At 40.3% G+C, this 20765-nt stretch overlaps 1 protein-coding gene across 5 annotated transcripts in view; it reads right to left on the reverse strand.

Annotated features, from left to right (window-relative positions):
* The window catches only part of ankhd1 (ankyrin repeat and KH domain containing 1), a 74490-nt gene that overhangs the window by 6847 nt on the left and 46878 nt on the right, over positions 1 to 20765 (reverse strand). For 4 of the 5 annotated variants that reach the window (XM_009295484.5, XM_009295483.5, XM_005161355.6 and 1 more), the window contains exons 5-29: positions 20041 to 20188; positions 19676 to 19909; positions 18163 to 18257; positions 17829 to 18066; positions 14695 to 14886; positions 14497 to 14606; positions 14332 to 14419; positions 12490 to 12617; positions 12241 to 12384; positions 11982 to 12084; positions 10598 to 11446; positions 7826 to 7959; positions 7588 to 7699; positions 7352 to 7497; positions 5324 to 5466; positions 5018 to 5231; positions 4662 to 4837; positions 4413 to 4575; positions 4198 to 4293; positions 3984 to 4100; positions 3712 to 3877; positions 2799 to 3303; positions 2382 to 2534; positions 1951 to 2100; positions 210 to 1855 (exon numbers count right to left, since the gene is read on the reverse strand). In XM_009295484.5, the coding sequence (XP_009293759.2) occupies positions 210 to 1855; positions 1951 to 2100; positions 2382 to 2534; positions 2799 to 3303; positions 3712 to 3877; positions 3984 to 4100; positions 4198 to 4293; positions 4413 to 4575; positions 4662 to 4837; positions 5018 to 5231; positions 5324 to 5466; positions 7352 to 7497; positions 7588 to 7699; positions 7826 to 7959; positions 10598 to 11446; positions 11982 to 12084; positions 12241 to 12384; positions 12490 to 12617; positions 14332 to 14419; positions 14497 to 14606; positions 14695 to 14886; positions 17829 to 18066; positions 18163 to 18257; positions 19676 to 19909; positions 20041 to 20188 (6250 nt within the window). 5 annotated transcript variants of the gene reach the window in all.

Raw genomic sequence — 20765 nt, forward strand, 5'->3', positions numbered from 1 at the left:
GAAGCAATAAAATGTATAATTATTTTCTTTTATTAAGTATACTTAAAAATTTTAATGAAAAAAATCCATCAAATCCTAGATCTAACAAGGGTCTTCAGGATTACTAGACATGCAGGTGGGCACATTGGAGAAAGCTGAAGCAAAACATAAAAGATGGGATAGAAAGTTGGGAGCAAGACTCGACATTTGATATAAACTGCTTCACTCACCAATGGGACTGGAGACCATCCGCTGTGTGGAGCAGCGATACCCTGGCGCTTTTGAGCCATCAGGAGGAGGCATGACACTTTCCATTTGCCCCATTCCCCCTATGTAGGCATTTGTTGTGCCACTGTAGGGCTGCTCTGGTGGGGTACGAGCAGGCAGATGGCAGGCACCCCAAACCTGGTTGTTGCCCACCTGGTTGTTGTCAAAGATGCTGCTGAAGTGATTAAAAAGAGCAGCAGGGCCAAAGTTGGGGGGCAGTTGCGCTTTTCCACTGTGCAGGTGCATTTGAGAGCCATTTATCATGCCCATAGTGGAGGACATTGGAAGAGAGGGAGGAGGCATGCCTGCTGGAGCAAGGGTGGGCTGAGGCGGCGGCTGTTGTTTAAGGGTCTCCTGTGTGGCTCCTGGAGGCACAAACACAGACTGCTGCTCCTGCAGGGCCCCTGGAGCCATGGGGTAGTAGGGTGTTGGTGGTTGCATGCGCGGGGACACACCGGGCGCTGTGGGGGAGCCGTAATGAGGTAAGGTGCTGCTGGTATTAGTGATGGTGTTGCTGGAGGTTGGAGGTGGCAGGCGTGTGACAGGGTGAGATGAGCCTGGCTGAGATGAGGAAGAGGAACTGGATTCTGTGCTGGGGGGAAAGTGTGATGGAAGCGTCTGCCGGCTCTCGGGCTGTGGGGGCAGCATCGAGGGGCCTGAAGGAGATGAGGTGAAGTGCAGGGGAGCAGAGGCGCTGGGCCCGTCAGATGGCGCTCCTGCAGTGGGTGCTGCAATCTCTGTGACAGGCTTTTCTTTAGCTGGGGTGCTAAGGCTGGCCGGCTCTGGCTTTGGAGGATGCTGTGGAGTTGCAGCAGTGGCTGCAGATGAAGGTGGAGGGGTCGTAGGTGTTGTAGGAGCGCAACTGATGGGAGAAGGTGCAATCTGTGCTGAGGGCGCATTGCTGCTTGTAGTGACCACAGCAATTCCAGCCAGAGACTTGGGCTCTGAGGAGAAAAGCTGCTTTCTTACAGAGGAAGGCGTGGGGGTGTTGGCAGGTGCCGTACTGGTGGGAGAACTTGTGGATGCAGTGGGAGTTGAGGTGCTGGATACAGGAGCTGTAGGATGGTCGATATGGGCCGGAGTAGTGCTGACGAGGCGTGGTGCAGAATTACCACTGTGTTTGGGTGAGCTGTTAGCACTACCTGGGCTCACAGGACGCACAGGGAAAGGACCCCAAGTATTGGGAGAGGGTGAGAAAGTGCCACCAAACTGTGCCATGGGCAATCGTGGGTGCCGGATTTGGTTCATTGTCTGGGCTGCAAGAAGGGCAAGCTGAGGATGAGCATAAGCGAGCGGCGGCAAAGAAACGAATGGGGGCCTGACACCTGATGCCATACTTTTGCCTAACTTGCTAGCCTGTTGAGCTGTGAAATTGGTGGTGGATTGGAAAGACACGTTGGCGGAGGGCACTACAGAAGGCAGGCCTTTTGAACTGGCTGCAGTAGTGCTTGTGGCCCCAGTGGAGGTTGTGTAGGTGGAGCTGATTTTGGTGTTGGCCCCAGGCGGGCGGATGTGGTTACGAGGGATCAGGTCCTCTAGCTCTTTGGCTGGGTCCTGGATCAGCGCGTTGATCAGTTGCACTGCATACCGTGTGGACTCTGTGCCACCTCTGCAAACAAAATAAAAGAAACATTTGTAAGAAATGCCAAGATGGACTAATCAATCACTAGCATCCTAAAACGCTTTTTTAAAGGCCTTTTTTACCTGATTGTAATCATTCTCTCTCCATTCTTGTCCTTCTGTTTGTCCACGTCGATGTGTGCACCAGTAACATCTTGGATGGCCGTAATGTTGCAGCCACCTCTACCCATAATCCGAGACACCACAGAGGCAGGGACAGAGAGCTTCTTGGATCTAAAAAAGAAATGACAAAGCTCAAAACCTAATGAAACTGCTAGATGTAGGCCAGGGATATATGATTTGATTAGAGGGTTTTGAGCACACAGCTAAAAAAATAAATTATTAAGTGTCTGAAATACTCGGATCATTCTTCTTGTCTCTTATTGCACAGTACATCTTTTAGATTTTTATCCTGTTTAATGAATGAAGTCTGATAGCATAAACATGTAATGCTACCTCTTTGCTCAATGACGTGATAAAAAAGCAAGCATAAAAGCATATACAATGTTCCTCACCTCCGAACCACCTCTTTCCACCCTTCTTCTCTCTTCTGGGTCCTCTTTGGGCTAAGGGGATTCATCTTACTGTTGGGCGAGGTGACTGGCAGTGAAATGGTCTTGAACGAGGTGGGAAGGGTACTGGGTGTCAAGTCACTGATCTCATGAGATCTGTTTATGAGAACAGAACAAGAAGTTTAACCATCTCCCCTTAGATGTACTGTTTTGGCCAAAAATAGGCGACATTTAAATGCTTATTAAATTAATAAAATTACTAACATTTATGATTGCAATTTTTTTAGGTAATGCCCGTATTTTAATATTTAAGGAAATAAACAGCTGTGCAAGACCCATCAAAAGCCTGCTCACTACAACTTTGTAAGGCAAATTTTTGCACAAACAGGTAGTGACAAACAGAGGTATATTAACTCTTACTTTATCTGTGGTTTGGAGATGGACACCATGACCTTCTCCTCACGAGAGCCCGGCAGCGATAGCCCATGTCTCTTTTCATTTGCGAAGTGGGGCTGGTTAGAGCCCACAAAGACCGTAGGGGCAGAGGAACAAGAGGAGGACGATGAAGGCAGGTCTGTGAGCTCCTGACTCTTACTGCCGTTGCTGCTCTCGCTGTTGCAGTCGGTGCTATCTAGATTATCAGAGTCGCTAGTGCCACCCGTCGCCCCACCCCCTCGAGGTTCTCCGTGGATCTTGTTTTTGTCGGCTTTCTGCTGTGCCAGCGCTACCTGCGGGTCTTGAAGGATGATGGGTTCGCTCGGTGTATCCTTGGTCTTGTTTTTTTTGTTTTTGCGATTAGTGCTTGGTGTGGTGGCCACATTGGCTCGCTTTTTGCCGAAAGAGTTAGTGAAGGTTGCGGAGGTGGCGGAGATACCGATGGTTGTGGTGGTGGTAGCACTCGGGGGCTCGATGGGAACCTCTGCCTCTGCAGGGTAAAAAAGGCAAAAGGTTAGTGATGCAAAGAAATGTATTACTTAAATGTATGTTTTTGGGGGGTAAAAACTGCACATAAGTCAGTTTTGTTTCAGCTTTTGAACGTTTCTACTCCAGCCGTGTTGCAGTGCATGCGTCATGCCACATAAATGAGCTTCAAAATAATATCTGACTCATGATAAAACTGAAAAGTGACGCTTGATATTAAATGAATAGGAGGTTCAATTAAAATAATGTTAGTTTTTTCATGCATCAACAGAAGACAGATTAATAGATTGACTTTGGGTTTAAGAATTTGTACAGATTATTCTTTAAATGCACTCGGATTTTAATTATTTATTTATTTCGGGCATTAACTTTAATTTGTTTTCATGATATCTAGACCTAAAGTTTTCCTGACCTTCTGCAGAGTCCTCCTTCTGATCCAGCATCTCAAACGACACCTCTTTCACTTTTGCCTCCTCTTCCTCCAGCTTCCTCTTCTGCTCTTCCTTCTTTTTCTTGCGCTTCTCCTTTCTCTTCTCACGCTTTGCAGCCAGAGCCTGCTTTTTGCTTTCCTCACGAGACTGTTACAAATTAAAAACCATGATACGTTGTCAAAAAAGGTTGACTACTATAAAACTCCTCAACAAGATAGTTAGCTAATCTAACTGGTTATCAGAAGAGACAAACCTTTTCCAGATCAAGCTCCTTGAGCAGAATGCTGGCGTTCTTGTTTGCTTCAGCTGCCTGCTGATCTTTGGCTTTGACAATGGTTTCCATGCACTGATGACACTTCTTGAGCAGCTCCTAAAGAGTGTAAATATAAACAGCCATTAAAGGCATGCCAAATGATTAAAACAGTTTTCTATGAATATGCTCTGCATCACTAGAAGATCCTTCATACCTTATCTGCAATAGTTGCAATGTATCTCATGCACTCAATATCAGATGGAAACTGGTTAACTTCCTTCACCAGATACTGCACCACTTTTACATGGCCCTAAAAAAAACACATTTCAGTGATTATGGCATTTTATTTATTAAGCATCACTGGTGCTACTCTAAAAACAAAAATTGGTTTACTGCAAGATGTCCACGAATCCTATCAACTTCACTCACTTTGCGAAATGCTGCCATGAGGGGGGTTATCTTGCGGTTATCAGCTGCATCCACGTCAGCCCCAGCCTGCACCAGGAGCTGGACCACATCAAAGTGGCCACCATTAGCAGCCAGCCACAATGGGGTGTTCCCCTTCTTATTTCGCACATCAATGTGAGCCCCTCTACACAACCAGAGCAGAAACAGCAGCATGATTTGATACATTCTGGTAAGATTGTTACTGTAAAATACTAGAGCTTTAATATTTACCTGCTGATGAGGAGCTCACAGAACTTGTAGTGGCCCTTGTCTGCAGCAATGGTGAGGGCAGTATCTCGAGAAGAGGGAACAGGAGGTGCATTGACATCAGCTCCTTTATCCAACAGCACACGGCCCACTTCAGCATAACCACCAGACGCAGCCTCCATGAGAGGGGTGAGACCAGTCTAGTGGAAAGACCATTTAGTTTTATATTACAACATCTTTAAAATAAAATAATCTTGAATGTTTCGACTGCTCAAACGACGGTTTTCTTTAACTACACACAAACAGTCAGAGTCTTTTACTATATAAGAAGTTCAAATTTCATGTTTTCCTTTTTGCCCAAGTAACATGTAATTACAGACCTTGGCACGGTGTTCCACATTGGCCTTCCTGTCCAGGAGCAGGCTGACAACCTCTGCTCGACCCTGAAAGCAGGCCAGGGTCAGTGCTGTGTTACGATTGGTCTCGATCTGTGCATTGATGTCAGAGCCCATGTCCAACAGCAGCTTCACTGCAGGCACGTGCCCATTCATGGCTGCCAACATCAGTGGTGAAATGCCCAGCTTACTGCCAGTCCTGAAACAAGAGTTTACACAGTCAGTATCTTGATATTTCCTAATATGAATCTTAAGACAACTGATTAAACCAATGGGCACAGATGTTCTGACCTAGAGTTGATCTCAGCACCAGCATTCAGAAGGATTTTGATGATGTTGACGTAGCCACCTGAGGCCGCGAGACTGAGCGGAGTGTAGTCAGAAACATTACGGTGCTCCTTGTTAGCCCCACGAAGCAACAGCAGCTCCACCACCTGGAAAGATTGATATTAATGGTAATGTATAACATCCTACAGCTTCCATAATGGGGAAAATGCAGACAGAATAACAGAGACTAGTCATAAAAATTAAATAAGCGGCATAATGTAAAAAAGTGGCTGAGAGTATCAAACCACAGCCATATCACCCTGCAGCCCAAGACGGGTTACTCACTGAAGCTAAGCAGGGCTGAGCCTGGTCAGTACCGACTACATGGGAAAACTAGGTTGCTGTTGGAAGTGGTGTTAGTGAGGCCAGCAGGGGGCATAATGCCCCAGTAATGTAAAGGGGACACTATACTGTCAGTGAGTTCTGTCTTTCGGATGAGTTGTTAAACTGAGGTCCTGACTCTCTGTGGTCATTAAAAATCCTATGGCACTTCTCGTAAAGAGCAGGGGTAAAATCCCTGTGTCTTGGCCAAATTCCCTCCCCAGCCCTTATTCATCATGGCCTCCCAATCATCACCATCCACTGAATTGGCTCGACCACTTTCTCTCCCCTCCACCTATAGCTGGTGTGTGCTGAGCGCATTGGCGCCATTGCATCATCCAAGTGAATGCCGCACACTGGTGGTGGTGTGGAGAGACCCCCCCTATGATTGTATGCACTATATAAATACACATTACTTACAAGAAATAAGCTTTTACATGCAGCAGTTTGGTTTACTACGTGGTGTCTCGTGTCTCACTTGATTCCTAAACATTACATTTTGTTAATTTTATCATAAATTGTTAATTAAATTAGTTTATTGTTTTAAAAAACTGGACATGCATTTTGATTAGTAAAACTGACTTTATTAAAAAAAAAAAGTTCAAAAAAATGTAAAAACTTATTTAAGTAGCTAGACAAAAAGCGAAGTTGGAGGGACAGAGAGAGAGAGAGCAACGGCCACCCCGTAATTCAAACTTGGGACACCAGTCAAGCGCAAACAAACAACAATGACAGAGCGCATGGGTAGTGTTGTTGTTGCTAATGCTTCATCAGCAAAGTGTGGATTTCCAAACAAGTTTACAGCACCAAATACAGGCCTGGGATACACAATACAGTGATCCCTTGCTATAACGTGATGCGCCTTGCTACAACGTAATGCACCTCGCGGTTTTGTGGACTATTTGCACATATTGACATGCTTTTTTTCTACAGCGCATTGTGTTCTGCATCCTGATTGGCTGACCATGGATCAATCTCCTCCGTGTCTCCTTACAGTACAGAATGTGTTCAGCTTGCAAATTAACCAATCTTCAATCACTAGCAGTGTGAGTTTTACCAAGGATATGAAAAGGGTTTGTAACTGTGCACTAAAATCATCATAAAGGAGGTCGCACACTAGATGCGCACAAATCTTCTAATACACCGGATATTTCTGCCGTGTCACAGATTTGATCTTTGGTTTTATTCTATAATACTGGTGTTATTTTTCTACAAAGGTTTAAACTTTGATACCATTTAAACGAGAGAAAAGTGTGAAAATGTTTATGCCTGTCTGAGAAAGTGTATAAAGTGAGTAGTGAGAGGTTTTACAACCTTAAAATATCTAGAATATCTGTAAATAATAAAGCGGACTACTCCAAAGATTTTGCTCAATGCTGATGGTTTTTAGAACGTAACCCCCACGAATAACGAGGGATGACTGTACAGCATTTTTATCTGTTTTCACAAATGGGTACAAGCAGATCCTTTTTCAAAATGTAAATGTGAAATTTTTAAAACACAAGGAAAAAACTTTGTCTTTGGTTTATTGGCATTTTGTAAACATTTTAATCATAAATCAAAATTTCTATAAGTGGACCACACCAATCCATTCATGCTTTGCACATCTCGTCATTCACACAAGTGATTAGCTTAATTGGTGAAGAGTCTAAAAGAAAGCTGTTTGCGTACCTCTTGTCTGCCACCCGAGCAGGCGAGGGACAGAGGGGTGTCTTTGGTCCTCTCAGACTGAGCTTCAATGTCACCTCCCTTGTCCAGTAGGATCTCCACCACACCCACATGACCTGCAGTGGCCGCTAGGATTAAGGGAGTGAATCCTGTGGGCAGACATGTACAACGACACTCAATATCTCTGTAAGTTCACCATACCAATATACATCAGTGAAAATGATGAAGCAGCCTCTTACCCTTCTTGTCCCGGTGCTCAATGTTGGCCCCACGCGCAATGAGCACTGAGACAAGCTCTTCATGGCCCCCTGCGCAGGCCAGGGTCAGCGCTGTGTCATGATTGCTCTCAGTCTGTCAAGAACAAATATTAAGATGCTATGCTTAAAACAAATACGTATCTGACAGTTTTATCATATCTACAAATGTTGTCTTTTGTGCTATATGATTGCTGTTGTTGTGTGAAGAAGATTGACTTACATGTGCGTCAATGTCCACGGAGGGGTAGAGAGGGAGCATGGAGGGTGGGGAGGCTGTGTTGATGGGCGTCTGTGCGGAGGGCTGAGGGGAGGGCGAAGTTGTAGTGTTTACCACAGGCACTCTGCTGTTCACAGCTGCAAAGACAGTCAGACCAGGTATATTTTAGAATGATTTTTATAACATTTGCACTTTTTTTCTATTTAGATTTAGCTTTAAATATAGTTTAAGCAACTTTGTTCTTGGCTGGTTTCTTTTTAATATTTATACTTGGCATTATTATTTAAATAACTTAAAATATAAAATGCTGCTTTGGCATATGGCAACTAACTTAGAAAGGATTTGATTGGCCGTGAATGTGATTATTCTCTTATATATATATATATATAAGAGAAGTCATTAATATTTTTGGTTGAATTAACAGCAAAGAAAAGAAAAATAAATGTAAATTTTAATACAGTGATCCCTTGCTATAACACGATTCACTTTTCCCGAAAACCAGAAAACCATCTTTAGCTAACTAAGGTCATAAGCTAATTAAGTTCCATCGTTACAAACAGTTTCTTGATTTGGCATTTCCCAAATCCGCCGTTCCAACAAACATTCGAAACTGTGTCGCAAACTTGTATGCTTGCAACTACACCTCTAGAGCTTTGGTTAGAAAGATAGTTCCTGGCTGTGTTGTATTCACAGTTATCCCCCTATGCCATATTCCTCTAGAACATTCCAACATTTAAACTTGGAATGATAAAAAAAAATTGTCATCAATCTTGGGTGTAATTTGCTTTTAAACTATATTTACAGTTCAGTTTTAGTGATCTTCATGTTTACAATTGCGCTCCCTTTGCAGTGCACTTTGAAAACACTGATGTCATTTCGAACAGCCGTGGCTCATGATGAAAGCTACAGTTCAATTCAATTCAATTCAATTAAATTCAATTCAGCTTTATTTGTATAGCGCTTTTACAATGTAGATTGTATCAAAGCAGCTTCACATAAATGGTCATAGTAACTGGAACAGTGTGGTTCAGGTTTTAGTGTTTAAAATGCAGGTGACCTATTGTTTAAAAGCAGAATGTATGTTATGTCTCCAAAGCTTTTAAAAACAAATAACATATTAATGTTAATGCTTTTAATTTATAGTAGATTATTTACTAAGTATATGTACTGTATATGACATGGGCCTGTTGGTTAGAACATTTCTGCAGTGGTTTGCATGTAATAAATTGTAAAAGTAGACTTTTCAAAAAATAAAACCTAAATAAACAATATCCTACTTAATAATAATTATCATTATTAATATTAATATTAGTATCTCATTATTTATTTATTTATTTATTTATTTGTATTATTTATATATAAGATTAGAATACTTGTTAGCTTTTCTTAGTGATTTTATGTTTTAGAATAGACTGTAATGTTCTCAATAATATTTGTAAAAGAAACAGGCTCTATATCTGCCATTTACATATATTTCATTAATATGGAAAGCGAGTGCATGTCTTTACCAACACTAATACTGGATTTTTTTTTATGTGTGTGTAAAACAATATAATTTTCACAAAGAAATTATGGGATTATGCTCTAAAGAAGTTGTTACCATCCCGTTTAGAGCATCATTATGGGTCTTTTATGTTATAACTAACGTGGTTCAAACGATGGATCTGCGACAGAAAACTATGGGTTTTGGGAAACACTCATCACTACATCGTTCTTTTCCCAAACAATGCATCATACTATATGATAGTTCAGCTGTGAGTTATGTCATTATTTAGGAAACACACCACCGAACAGAATGCGTTCAGCTTGCCAAAATTTACATAAATCTTCGATCGCTAGCAGTGTGACTCTGAAGTGCTGTACTGTATGTTTGCAAGTTTAGCATTGCGTTGTCTCCCTGCAATGTCTACGAAACGTTCTGCACCATCAAAGGCATCTGCGGTAGCACACAAAAGGTAGAGGAATATGCTAACCACTGCACAAAAACTTCTGGACATGCTAAAGGAAGGTAAAAGTTACATGGCTGTAGAACACCATTGTGGAATAAATAAATGCAGATCAACCGGTTTTGATCTTTGGTTTAATTCTATAATACTAGACTTATTTTTCTATGAGGGTTTGAACTTTGAGTGTTTAAATGAGAGCAAAATGTAAAAATGTTAATGCTTGTCGGAGAAAAGTGTATAAAGTGTGTAGTGGGGGGTGTTACAGCCTTACATCTAGAATGATTGTAAAAAAAGTAAAACTTCGCGGATTCTGCCTTATGAGGGTTGTTTTAAGAATGTTCCTCCCGCAAATAACGAGGGACCACTGTACTTTCTAAAACATTAAGTTAAACACAAATATTGTTAATTATGAATAAAAATAGCAATTTAAAATGACATGATTTAATCCCCCTCAATTAATATAATAGAGGGATTATGGTTAACTAAGAATAAAACATATAGATTTTTTTTCTAACAACAACGTCACTTCACTTCACAAGCCGTGTGGAGCAATATAGAAGAATATAGAATTTTTTAGCATTAAACCTGGAATGCCATTTACTGCCTTTATTAAAGCTTAGAAGATCTAGCAACATTTTTATGTTACTTTGATTGTATTAGCCTTACAAGAAAGTCACATACACCAGAAATTGCTTGAGGTAGCCTACATATTTGAATTACCTCGTAATTTTGGAAAACTACCCCTTTAATTCCCAACGCTAAAACAGTTATTGCATTTCTTATCACTGGTCGACATCCTGAAAGGAAGCCACAGTAGCAGTGAGCTCACCCGCCATGATGTCATCGAGCGTATCTGTGAGCGTCTGTGCAGGTGTGGCGACCATGAGTCCGTCAGATGCCTGTGCAAGAAGCCCCGGGCCCAAGCCGGTGAGTGGCTGGCCCAGCAACACCCTCTGCAGGTCTGGGCTGCTGCTCCCCGGGTACTCGGCGCTACTGAAATCTGTGGACAGCTGTGGGGTCAGAGGCTGGATGGGGACGAAGCTGGTCTGCAGAGGGGGGCTCTGGAGGACCTGGTTCTGAGGCGGAGGAGGCGGCGGTGGCTGCAGAATGGTGTTCACCTGTGGCAGCTTGGCACAGTCGATGTCGTCTTCATCTTCCTCCTCGTCTTCATCCTCCTCATTGGTGGGGGTGGGCCTGTGGTCCTCCTTTTCGTGAATCCCCTCACACTCGTTGTCAGAGCCCAGCTGTGTGGCCTGCAAGGGCAGGGGGGTGCCGGGCATCTCCACCCCTGCCGCCTGGCCCAGCTCCTCCTTGAGCCCCTTGGTCTCCATGTATTCTTTGGTGAACTGCTGCTGCGTCTTCAGCTGCAACTGCCGCTCCACCTTCTGCAGCTCCTTCAAGATCTTCTTCTTCTTCTGCACCTGCTCTTCGCGACTCTTCTTCAGCTCCTCGATCTTGTCTTTGGTGAGCGGCTCACCCTGGATGAGCTCGAGCGATTGGAGCTGGGCCTTCTCGATGGCACTGATGCGCTGGCCCAGCTCGTTCAGCTTGCCCTCTGTCTCCTCAACAATGCACTCCAGAGGCTGATAGGGGTGGAAGGGCGGCAGTAGGTCGGAGTCTAGGCCACCCGAGGCCACAGAGTTGCTCTGAAGGGAGCTTAGTCTCTGCTTGGACGCACCTAGAAGGGAAACAAGACTAACGCTTAAACCCAAAAAGTTGATATCGGTCAAGCATCATAAGTTCTGTGCATGAACATCGTAGCAGTAAACTAATCTGACCATGGTAAAAATACAGTAAAATGTCAATGTAAGACTATGTGAATGCATCTTTTTAAAATCTGACCAAAATGATTTACTCTAAACAACATGTATTATAACTGTACAGATCTTATTTGTAAATCCTGTGGTGTTTTTTACATTCTCTAAGGTACTGATGTTGCACTTCAGCACTTTATATAACAGTGTCTATCAAGTTTACAAGTTTAAAATGTAAAAAATTCCAATCTGAAACATAACTGATTGAATTAAAAAAGGGTTTCAAACCATGTGTAAAGCTGTGTATGTGTAGCTTGAAACTAATGTGGAAAAACAGAAATTCATGTCCATTTGTGCTGTTTACACATGCAAATGATAAAAAAACTAGGGTATATTGACTTTAAAAACTGCTTTGTCATTTTTGAAATACACTTTTAGCTGATTTCATTAAAATCTAACCTTTGCTTGTAACGGGTGGGGGTGTGGGGATGGTGGAGGGAACTCTGTCTGGCTCCTGGGGGGGCACCACCATAGCCAGGGCCTGGAATGGGACTCGTGGGGCCTGCATGTCAAGTGAAATCGACAATCAATTATATAAAAGTACAAACTGTTACACTATTCATAGCACATACCCTAAAAACATTAGGTTTCATATAAAAGAGGGTAATTTGTAGTGATGCTCCGACTGTTGAAGAGAGTAAAGCATGTTTCAGCTCACCTGAGAAGTGTCATGAGAGGGTGGTGTGAGCTGGGACAGGTCTGGGGCAGGGACTGACAAAATGTTGTTTGGGTAGTCTAGCAGGTAGGACACCACATTAGTGTGACCACCTTTAGCAGCTTCAATCAGCATCGTGGAGCCGTCCTGTGGATGTAAAAGAAATTAATTAACACAGAGGATTGGCCAGAGATTGTGCCACCAAATAGCAGCCATGACCATCTGGACAGCTTCACTGTCTGATACCCTCACCTTCAGTCTGTGTGTGGGGTCAGCACCATGAGCCAACAGTAGCTCCACCACAGCCAAGTGGCCCCCAGCACAAGCTAGTGAAACCACTGTGTGATCGTTGTTGGCTGTTGCTCGATTTACATTAGCACCTGCAGAAACAGGGATAACTGAATTTCAAACAATGCAAAATAAAGAACTATGAGGGCTGAAGCGGGCATATAATTGATCAGAGAGATACGCCTTATACATCTAATTTTAAATGCTCCATGAGATATACAACTGAAAAAAATAAGTTGAAAAAAATGAGTAAATTTATGTAGTCAAAAGTAGGGCTGCACGATTATTCAGAAAAAGATTGCGATCTTGATTCGACCCTACACACGATCTTTATTCAGCTTTCCTATGATTCAGCCAATTATATTTTCAAGTTCAGAAGGGAAGCGAAAGCAGATGCACAATGTCTGGACACATCCAAATGGCGTTAAAAGAGTCGCATACTGTATTTAAAAGGTATATTTCACCCAAATATTTGTTTACTACCGAGAGGAAACGCAAGTGCCCGCCAAGATCTACTTAAGTGAATAGAACCCGTTTAGGCTGTGAATAACAGCTAATAAAGTTGTAAAATTCGCAGGAGCCGAGGGGAAGTATGATTTGCATGCAAGTGCTTTTTTCTATCCAAGAAACAACCATGACATGAGTGCACTCCGCACTGAAAGCGAAACCAAACATTGCATTTTACAGTTATGATTACAGCAAGCATTTGATATTTTTTCTGTCATAACGAACACATAGGGTTGTGCTTAAAAATAAATGTTTACTGGGTCAGTATAACTACTGTAGCCTATATAATGTTGAATATAATGAAAGAGGGAATCTGATAATGACAAATGTCTCATTTTATCAGTGAGGAAAAATGGTATAATAATGTTGTCAATGACAAAAAAAACAAGCATATGTCTCAAACATAATAACTCAACTTTGTAATTATGAACAGTTATATCGTGATGTGTTCACTTTAATGTGAATTAACAACCAGAAAAATTTTTTTACCTTTCCAAGTCTATATAAAATTTAGCATTTTAATCAATAGTAGATCTACACATAGGCCTAAATCTATTATTGTTTATCTTACCATATGCTTGAGAAATAACAATAATAATAGCCTATTCACATTAACCTTTATCTTACATCTACAGAATTGTGAGAAAATTGTGATTTTTGTTTCAAGCAAAAAAAAAAAAAAATTTTTTTATTTTAGCCAGAATCGTGCAGCTCTACTCAAAAGTGACAGCAAAGACATGCTGTAATAGAAAAGACTTCTATTTTAAATAAAGAAGTTTTAATACAACTAAAGCTACTTCATCTGTATGCAAGATGCCATTTATACAAGTTCACTTTAGTAAGTTTAATTTAACACTGATATCAAAATGTGACAAACTTTTATATAATTTCACAACATAATTTTTTTAATGTATTTTGGACAAATAAATGTTACACAAAAAAAAAAAATCACAAAATAGAAAACAAAGTCTTGTTGAGAAAACAAATGAAGGAAACATTACCAACCGAGAACCTTTAAGGTAGTGACAAAAATAGTGATACTAAATAGCTTATTTGAAATATGGCTGGCAAGATTAAACTGCATCTTTAGGAACCAATTTAAACATTTTACATTTTTTCTACTTACTGATGATATTTGCATTCATGTCTGAATCATGTCTGCATTCAGCAAATTTTATTCTGCATAAAAGCTATATATATAATATTTGTGATAATTCATTATTGACAGTTTTTATTCTCATGTGTTATTGGTCTCACTGATTGATTGCTGCAGCTCAGTTTAAGAACACTGCAACTTGCCTTTACTGATGAGAAACTGCACAGTGCACAGGTGTCCTGCTCGGGCTGCTTTCATCAGTGGAGTCCTGCCCCCTTCTGATTCATGTTCCTAAAAACAAAAACACCAGTCAATAATAATAGTGAAAGTCCAAAATCAGTAGTATAAAAATTAAGAGATCCACGAACCAGATCAGCCCCTGTTTGAAGCAGCACGTCGGCCACATCCGTGTGTCCGTTCTCACAGGCATACGTGAGAGCTGTGTCACCTGTAGCTGTTGTGGCATGGACGTTTGCCCCTAAACACAGAGAAAGATGTGTGTGAACATACTGAGCTACAGACAAAGGAAAATATTTTCAAGAATTACATCAGAAGCAAGGCCTCACCAGCAGCCAGCAAGTATTTGACCAGCTCCAGATGGCCCTCCTGTGCAGCCTCCATGAGCGGAGTGGAGCAACCCAACTCAATGTCCGCCCCAGCTTTAATAAGGAAATCCGCCACCTCTAGGAAGCCTCCGCAACATGCCAGAGTCAACGCAGTCTCCTGCGTCTCTTCTGTCTGAGCGTTAATATTTGCACCTAAAATAAAACAAGTCATCACTCAGTTTGTAAGTATAAAGAAATCCTGACATTGAATCATTTAGGGCTTTTTATACAGCATATAACCCTGGGTCAATATTTCTTGCTCCAAAACCAGCATCATATTTAAATCAATGAAATATATAAACCTAAATTAAAAAGGATAAGAAACCAATTTTCTTAAATAGTGGCCAATTAGTGGAGGACACCACAGTGTCACACAGAAAATGTCATCAGCTATGACCTCTTCCTTACTGAAATGTTTTATCAGGAGAAACTACATAGATGTCAGCAATTTACAATATGTGGATGTGCAACACAACAGGTTTTTTTTTGTAAACAGGCTGTGTTTTTCCAACAAATCACAATTTTGCAAGCCAGGAGCTTAACACAGGATTTTGGCATGTGCAGTCCATAAAGTCAGATATAATAAAGTAGCATAAAGTTAACGAGTGAGAAATTTGAAGCAAGATAACCCAAAAATGAGTAAACCGCAGTTTAGAATGACCAATACAAACAACAAAATTATGTTTCCACCTTTTGAGATGTTTGACAAAAACAAGAACCACAAAAGTAGGTCATGGCAAGCCATTGATAGCAAGGGTAAAGTCTGATTTGTGAAAATACTGTACTCAAACTACTGTCATTTGCAAACTGTTCCCACAAGAGCCAGTACAATAGCTATAATACAATGCAGTGTAAGACAGTGTAAGATTTAGCAGTAACTCATACCAAATTACCTGTCTATCATGGCCCATTTCCACTGAGCCTTTTGGTTGGGTACGGTATTGGTATACGGTATATAGTTGGAACATTGATTAACATTCCAGTGTTAAAGTTACCAAAATAGCAAGGCATATACCATACACCTAGTGGCAAACAGCAACATGCCCAGTAACAAGAACTGCATCATCTTGTGTGTGCTTGGTTGTTTTATGGGGGCATTCACATGTCGACTCTAAACCACATGTGAAAAATACTGGAGGGTTTCCACTTCCTCTCTCTATTTGTGTGTTCTTGGTGTGCATCTACATTTGAAATAATAAAAATTAGTATGCAAAGACGCGACATATGAACGGCCCATACAGCTTTCTTCTGTATGAGGGTTTAAAATCATTTATGTTTAAATTAGTGGTTGGGCCATTATCGGCGTTAACGCGAGAATCTTATTGCGCGATTTTAATTATCTCGCCGTTAATCTATTCTTAAAATTGGGTTGGGAGCTGGGTCTATTCTATGCAAGCTATGATGACTTTCACCTTAATATTTTAGCGAGGATGTATACCTCACCGGTGAGCCGTCTGACAAAAAAAGTGGCCTTCTGAATCAAATCAGCAGTATCCCTGACTTTAACTGCAGTTCAGCAGTTTTACTTTAACTCATAAAAATTTCATTCACACCTATGACAAACTGAGGTATTAGACGCAAATAAGGAATAAGGACTTATAGAATTTAACGCACACCAAATGAAAAAAAAAAAACTTCAACATTTCGCGGTGTGTGTGTGTGCACGTGTGTCTGTGTGCGCGTGCAGTGCTTTAAAGACAGCCACCTGTGTGGATCTTGTCGGAAAACATGGCGAAAAGTCCTACATGATGGTAATAGTTTGTCAGTAATGCCACTAATATAAGCATACTCCACGTCTTAATTCCATTCTGTTTAGTTCAGTTATGACTTAAGTCGCATTAAGGTGATAAAAAAATCACTGTTTACATAGAAAACTCTTAATCAGAGAATTGTTTTAATCATATTAAAATCTTATTTAAGTACTATTGCCCATGATACTCGATGTTTGATACACTGTCAGGGCTCAGTGAACTTGCCTTAGAGCTTATGTAGGCCTACAGATCAAAATTAATGTTTAACTGAATAAACAGTTAGTAAACACAAGTACATCTTATTGAACATAACTTATTTTTATCACCAATTATCATAGTAGAACAGTTTCTCAAGCAGTTACAGTGATGCATTTTGGAAACAGGAGATGAGCCCCTGGTCTAATGCGCCACCTAGCTTAAGAAACCCGTTCTCAAAGACTTATTATTTGGTTGCACACATACTTTGAATGCCTTCAGCAGAATTCAAATGAGCAATTTTAATCTAGATAAAAAAATAAATAAAAAAATCAATGCCCAACTATAGTTTAAATACAGATATTATATACATGTATTAAAAATGTCAAATCCACCCGTTTGGAGGTATTATAACTTTTACAAGGCTGCATTTACACTGCAGATCTTGACGGTCAATTCCAATTTGGTGACTGTATCTGATTTTTTTGATGACCAGCTTACATTATGTTTTAAAAGTGACTTGTTTCCAATTTTGCATCTATGCAGCACAAGGCAAAGGCGCAATGACACGGAAAAACGAGCGGGTGCTGACGGACAGTTAATAATAAAAAAGCCCTCTTTTCTCCATTCCTATATTTAATGTGTTCACAGGGTTTCATTTTTTATTCTTTTTGACAGGTTGTTTTACAATAGTTTCTGACAGAAAAGTTCTCATTTTGCCATCTTGTTTTAATCTGGCCCTTTTAAAACCTGTATGCATCTTAATGTAATGTCCATGCATGTCCAGGCGTGATTTATGCCGTGTGAAGTATGCAACAGCTTTATACTGGTTATGTGGTGGATGTTGATCTATCCCTCGTTCTCTCTTTTAGCTTTTTTTAGTCCTTGTGTATGAGATTTAATGTATGGGACTGAAGTCTGTTCGAAAAAGAAAGTGTCAGACTTGACGTCATTCGCTACAGTTTTTGATGATGCGCGACTCGCATTGACAGGTGAAAATCCAATCTACCTGCATACACTGCACACACACAGGCACAGATCGGAATTCATGTGATCTTTTCTTGCTTACACGTACATGGGCCATATTCACTTGTGTAAATGCAGCCCAAGTGAACTTGTTACTTCATTGACGGTTGTATTCCCCAGTACCTTGTGCCAAGAGCAGTGCTACCATCTCTTCATGGCCCTCCCGAGCTGCCTCCATCAGCGGCGTGTATCCCTCATCGTTCACCTCCTCCAGGTTGGCCCCCCTCTCGATCAGAAGCGCTGCCAGCTCCACGTGGCCCCCGCAGGCAGCCAGCGTTAAAGGCGACTCAAATGAGTCAGCAGGCATGTTTACCTGCGCTCCGCTATCTAATAGCAGCCGTGCCACCTCCACATGCCCATCCTACACAAGAACAACCACGAGAATTAGGACTTCACAAGACCTGCACAAACATCAGAGGAAGTTCCTACAGACTGTGTACTTAAGAGGTGGTGTTACCATGCAGGCCTCCATGAGTGCAGTGTGCATCTCGTCTGTCTTGTGCTCCTGGTCAGCTCCTGCTTCTAACAGAAACCTGACCATGTCCAAGTGCCCTGGGGAACAACAAGGATACGATCAATGTCACATTAATTTTTCTTTTTTTTTTTTTTTTTTTTTTACAAACACAGTCAGGAATTTATTATTTACTTTTATTTATTTTTTAATGTGATTACTTGCACATCTCTATCCAGTTAAGGTATATATTTTGAATAAGTATTTATTATAAAAAGAAACAATTAAATTTTAGAGACCAAACTTAAAATTAGGGATGGTGAGGGTAAAATGTTTTGAACTCAGAAATTACACAGCATTTTAATTGTTTTTGACGTGACATTTTGATTATGCGTTTATTTTAAAAGCATTAGGGGCTGATCACACCGAACATGCTTTTTGTGAGCGTTTTGTGCGCTGCTTATACGCCCTGCGCGTCTTGCGTTTTTGCCGTTGCGCGCTGTGCTCTTGCAGTTAAAAAAAAAGACAACTCTGAGCGGAAAAAGCGCGTAACATCAGTTGTGTCTTTTTCATTCTGCATTCAAATGGTTTACGTTGAGTCCTAAATCAATTCCAGGCGTCCGTTGAGGTAACTGCAGTATTTGTGTTGTCAAGAAGACTACAGAGACTTTTAAAGATAGAGGAGAGACTAGAGGTTACTGTTTTGAGTTAACCGGAGCTGAATTTACAAATCTTGAATAACACATTATTATTAAATATTAAAATGATACCAATATCAACAAAAACACTCGTGCACAACAGGCAGCCGATTCTTTTTTTCTAGTCAACACAAAGGCATTGCAGCACGCCTTACGTTTTTGAAACATGAAACATAAAAGCGTGTTCAGTGTGATCGGCCCCTTAGAATATCTTGTAGAAAGTACTGTAAATTTTCATGCAATAATTAATTTAAAAAGCAATATATAATGAAGGATAATTGTAAAAAAAAAATTGTTTGTATTTGATTATAATTCAGAAATTAAAAATTTGTAAATAAATTGGATCTTCATACGTCAATGTTTTATCCTTAAAATAGTAATTATTAATAATTATTTAAACCACATTACAACTTTGTAATTCTTTAGCTTTGCTATTAAAATAATACAATAAAAATAATATCTAATTCATAGACTTAAGATAGAAATACAGAAATTAAACAATTGAATGTCAAAACATCAAATTTTACTTTAGGGTGTATTAGAGATTAATATAGATATTTAAAAGATTAATATGGAACAAAGGCACTTTATTTTTCTGCAATAAAACAGTATAACAATAAAAATAATAAAAATATGTCTGAACACCTAAAAAAAATCACATTAATAAAAAATCTATGAACCTATAATAATGAAATTAAAATGTTATCTGTAATTGATTAAAAAAAGCTATAGCTCATCACATTTCACGATTGCATTTATCACCTGATATTAATTTGTTTTTATCAACAGATGCAATCTTTGCAATCTTTGTTGTGACGCACCTTTATAACAGGCGAGTGTGAGCGCACTCTCCTTAAACTCATTGGAGTGTGTGTTGATTCCAGCGCCGTACTCCAGGAGCACACGAGCCACCTCCACATGGCCTGCACTGGCCGCTTCCATCAGCGGAGTGTGACCGTTCTCATTGTGATCTTCAATGTTAGCACCCTCTTTCAGCAACACCTTCACTACATCCAGGAAGCCTCCAGCACATGCATATGTCAAGGCTGTGTTACCTGCAGGAAAAGAAAAGGCAAGCACGCATTTAATGACTTGAACACAACTGAAAACGTACTTTACTCTTTTTGGTCCACTTAAGTTCACTTTCATTTCACTTATTTAAAAGCTCAGAAAAAAGGTGTTGTACCTGTTGAAGACTGTGCATTAACATCAGCTCCATGCACTAAGAGCAGTTTGACGATGTCGACGTAACCACCGCTTGCAGCAGCCATTAGTGGCGTGATGTCTCCTTTAATCCCTCGGTCCTCCACGTTAGCATGCATGGCCAGCAAGACCTACAAGCGGGCATACACAAATTAACCCAGACGTCCTTCTTATATTAAAACTAAAATAGTGTATTTTCTTCATCACTAACAACACCATATTCATATGCAAACCATTTTTTATTATTATATTATGAGTTTAGTTGCATTAACAATAATTACTATATTAACAACTAAAATGTAGATTTCTGTATTCTTATTTTTGTAATTAAAAATTAAAACAAAAATACAATAAACAGATTAAGCAACACAAAATAAGAAAAGCTTTACAAAACTGTTCATAGAAGTACAAAAGGAACAGTGGTCGGAATAAAAAAAAAAATTATTGTGAATGATTCAATGTTTTGATTGATTAACAACGACAGATTTTATTTTATCAAGACCTAATACATGGATACAATGTAATGCTACACATTCAGTTTTACCCAGTTCTTTACTGTGAATGTCTTTCAGATGAAAATACTAGTCCTTCAGTTTATTCTTAGATGTTATTAAAAACATTTTAAAATATTAATATACAATTATTAGTCAAATTTATTTGAAATAAAGCAGTACATAAACTTTTATGATTGGTCTATTCAATTATATT

Source organism: Danio rerio, chromosome 21, assembly GCF_049306965.1.
Source record: "Danio rerio strain Tuebingen ecotype United States chromosome 21, GRCz12tu, whole genome shotgun sequence".
NCBI lineage: Eukaryota > Metazoa > Chordata > Actinopteri > Cypriniformes > Danionidae > Danio > Danio rerio.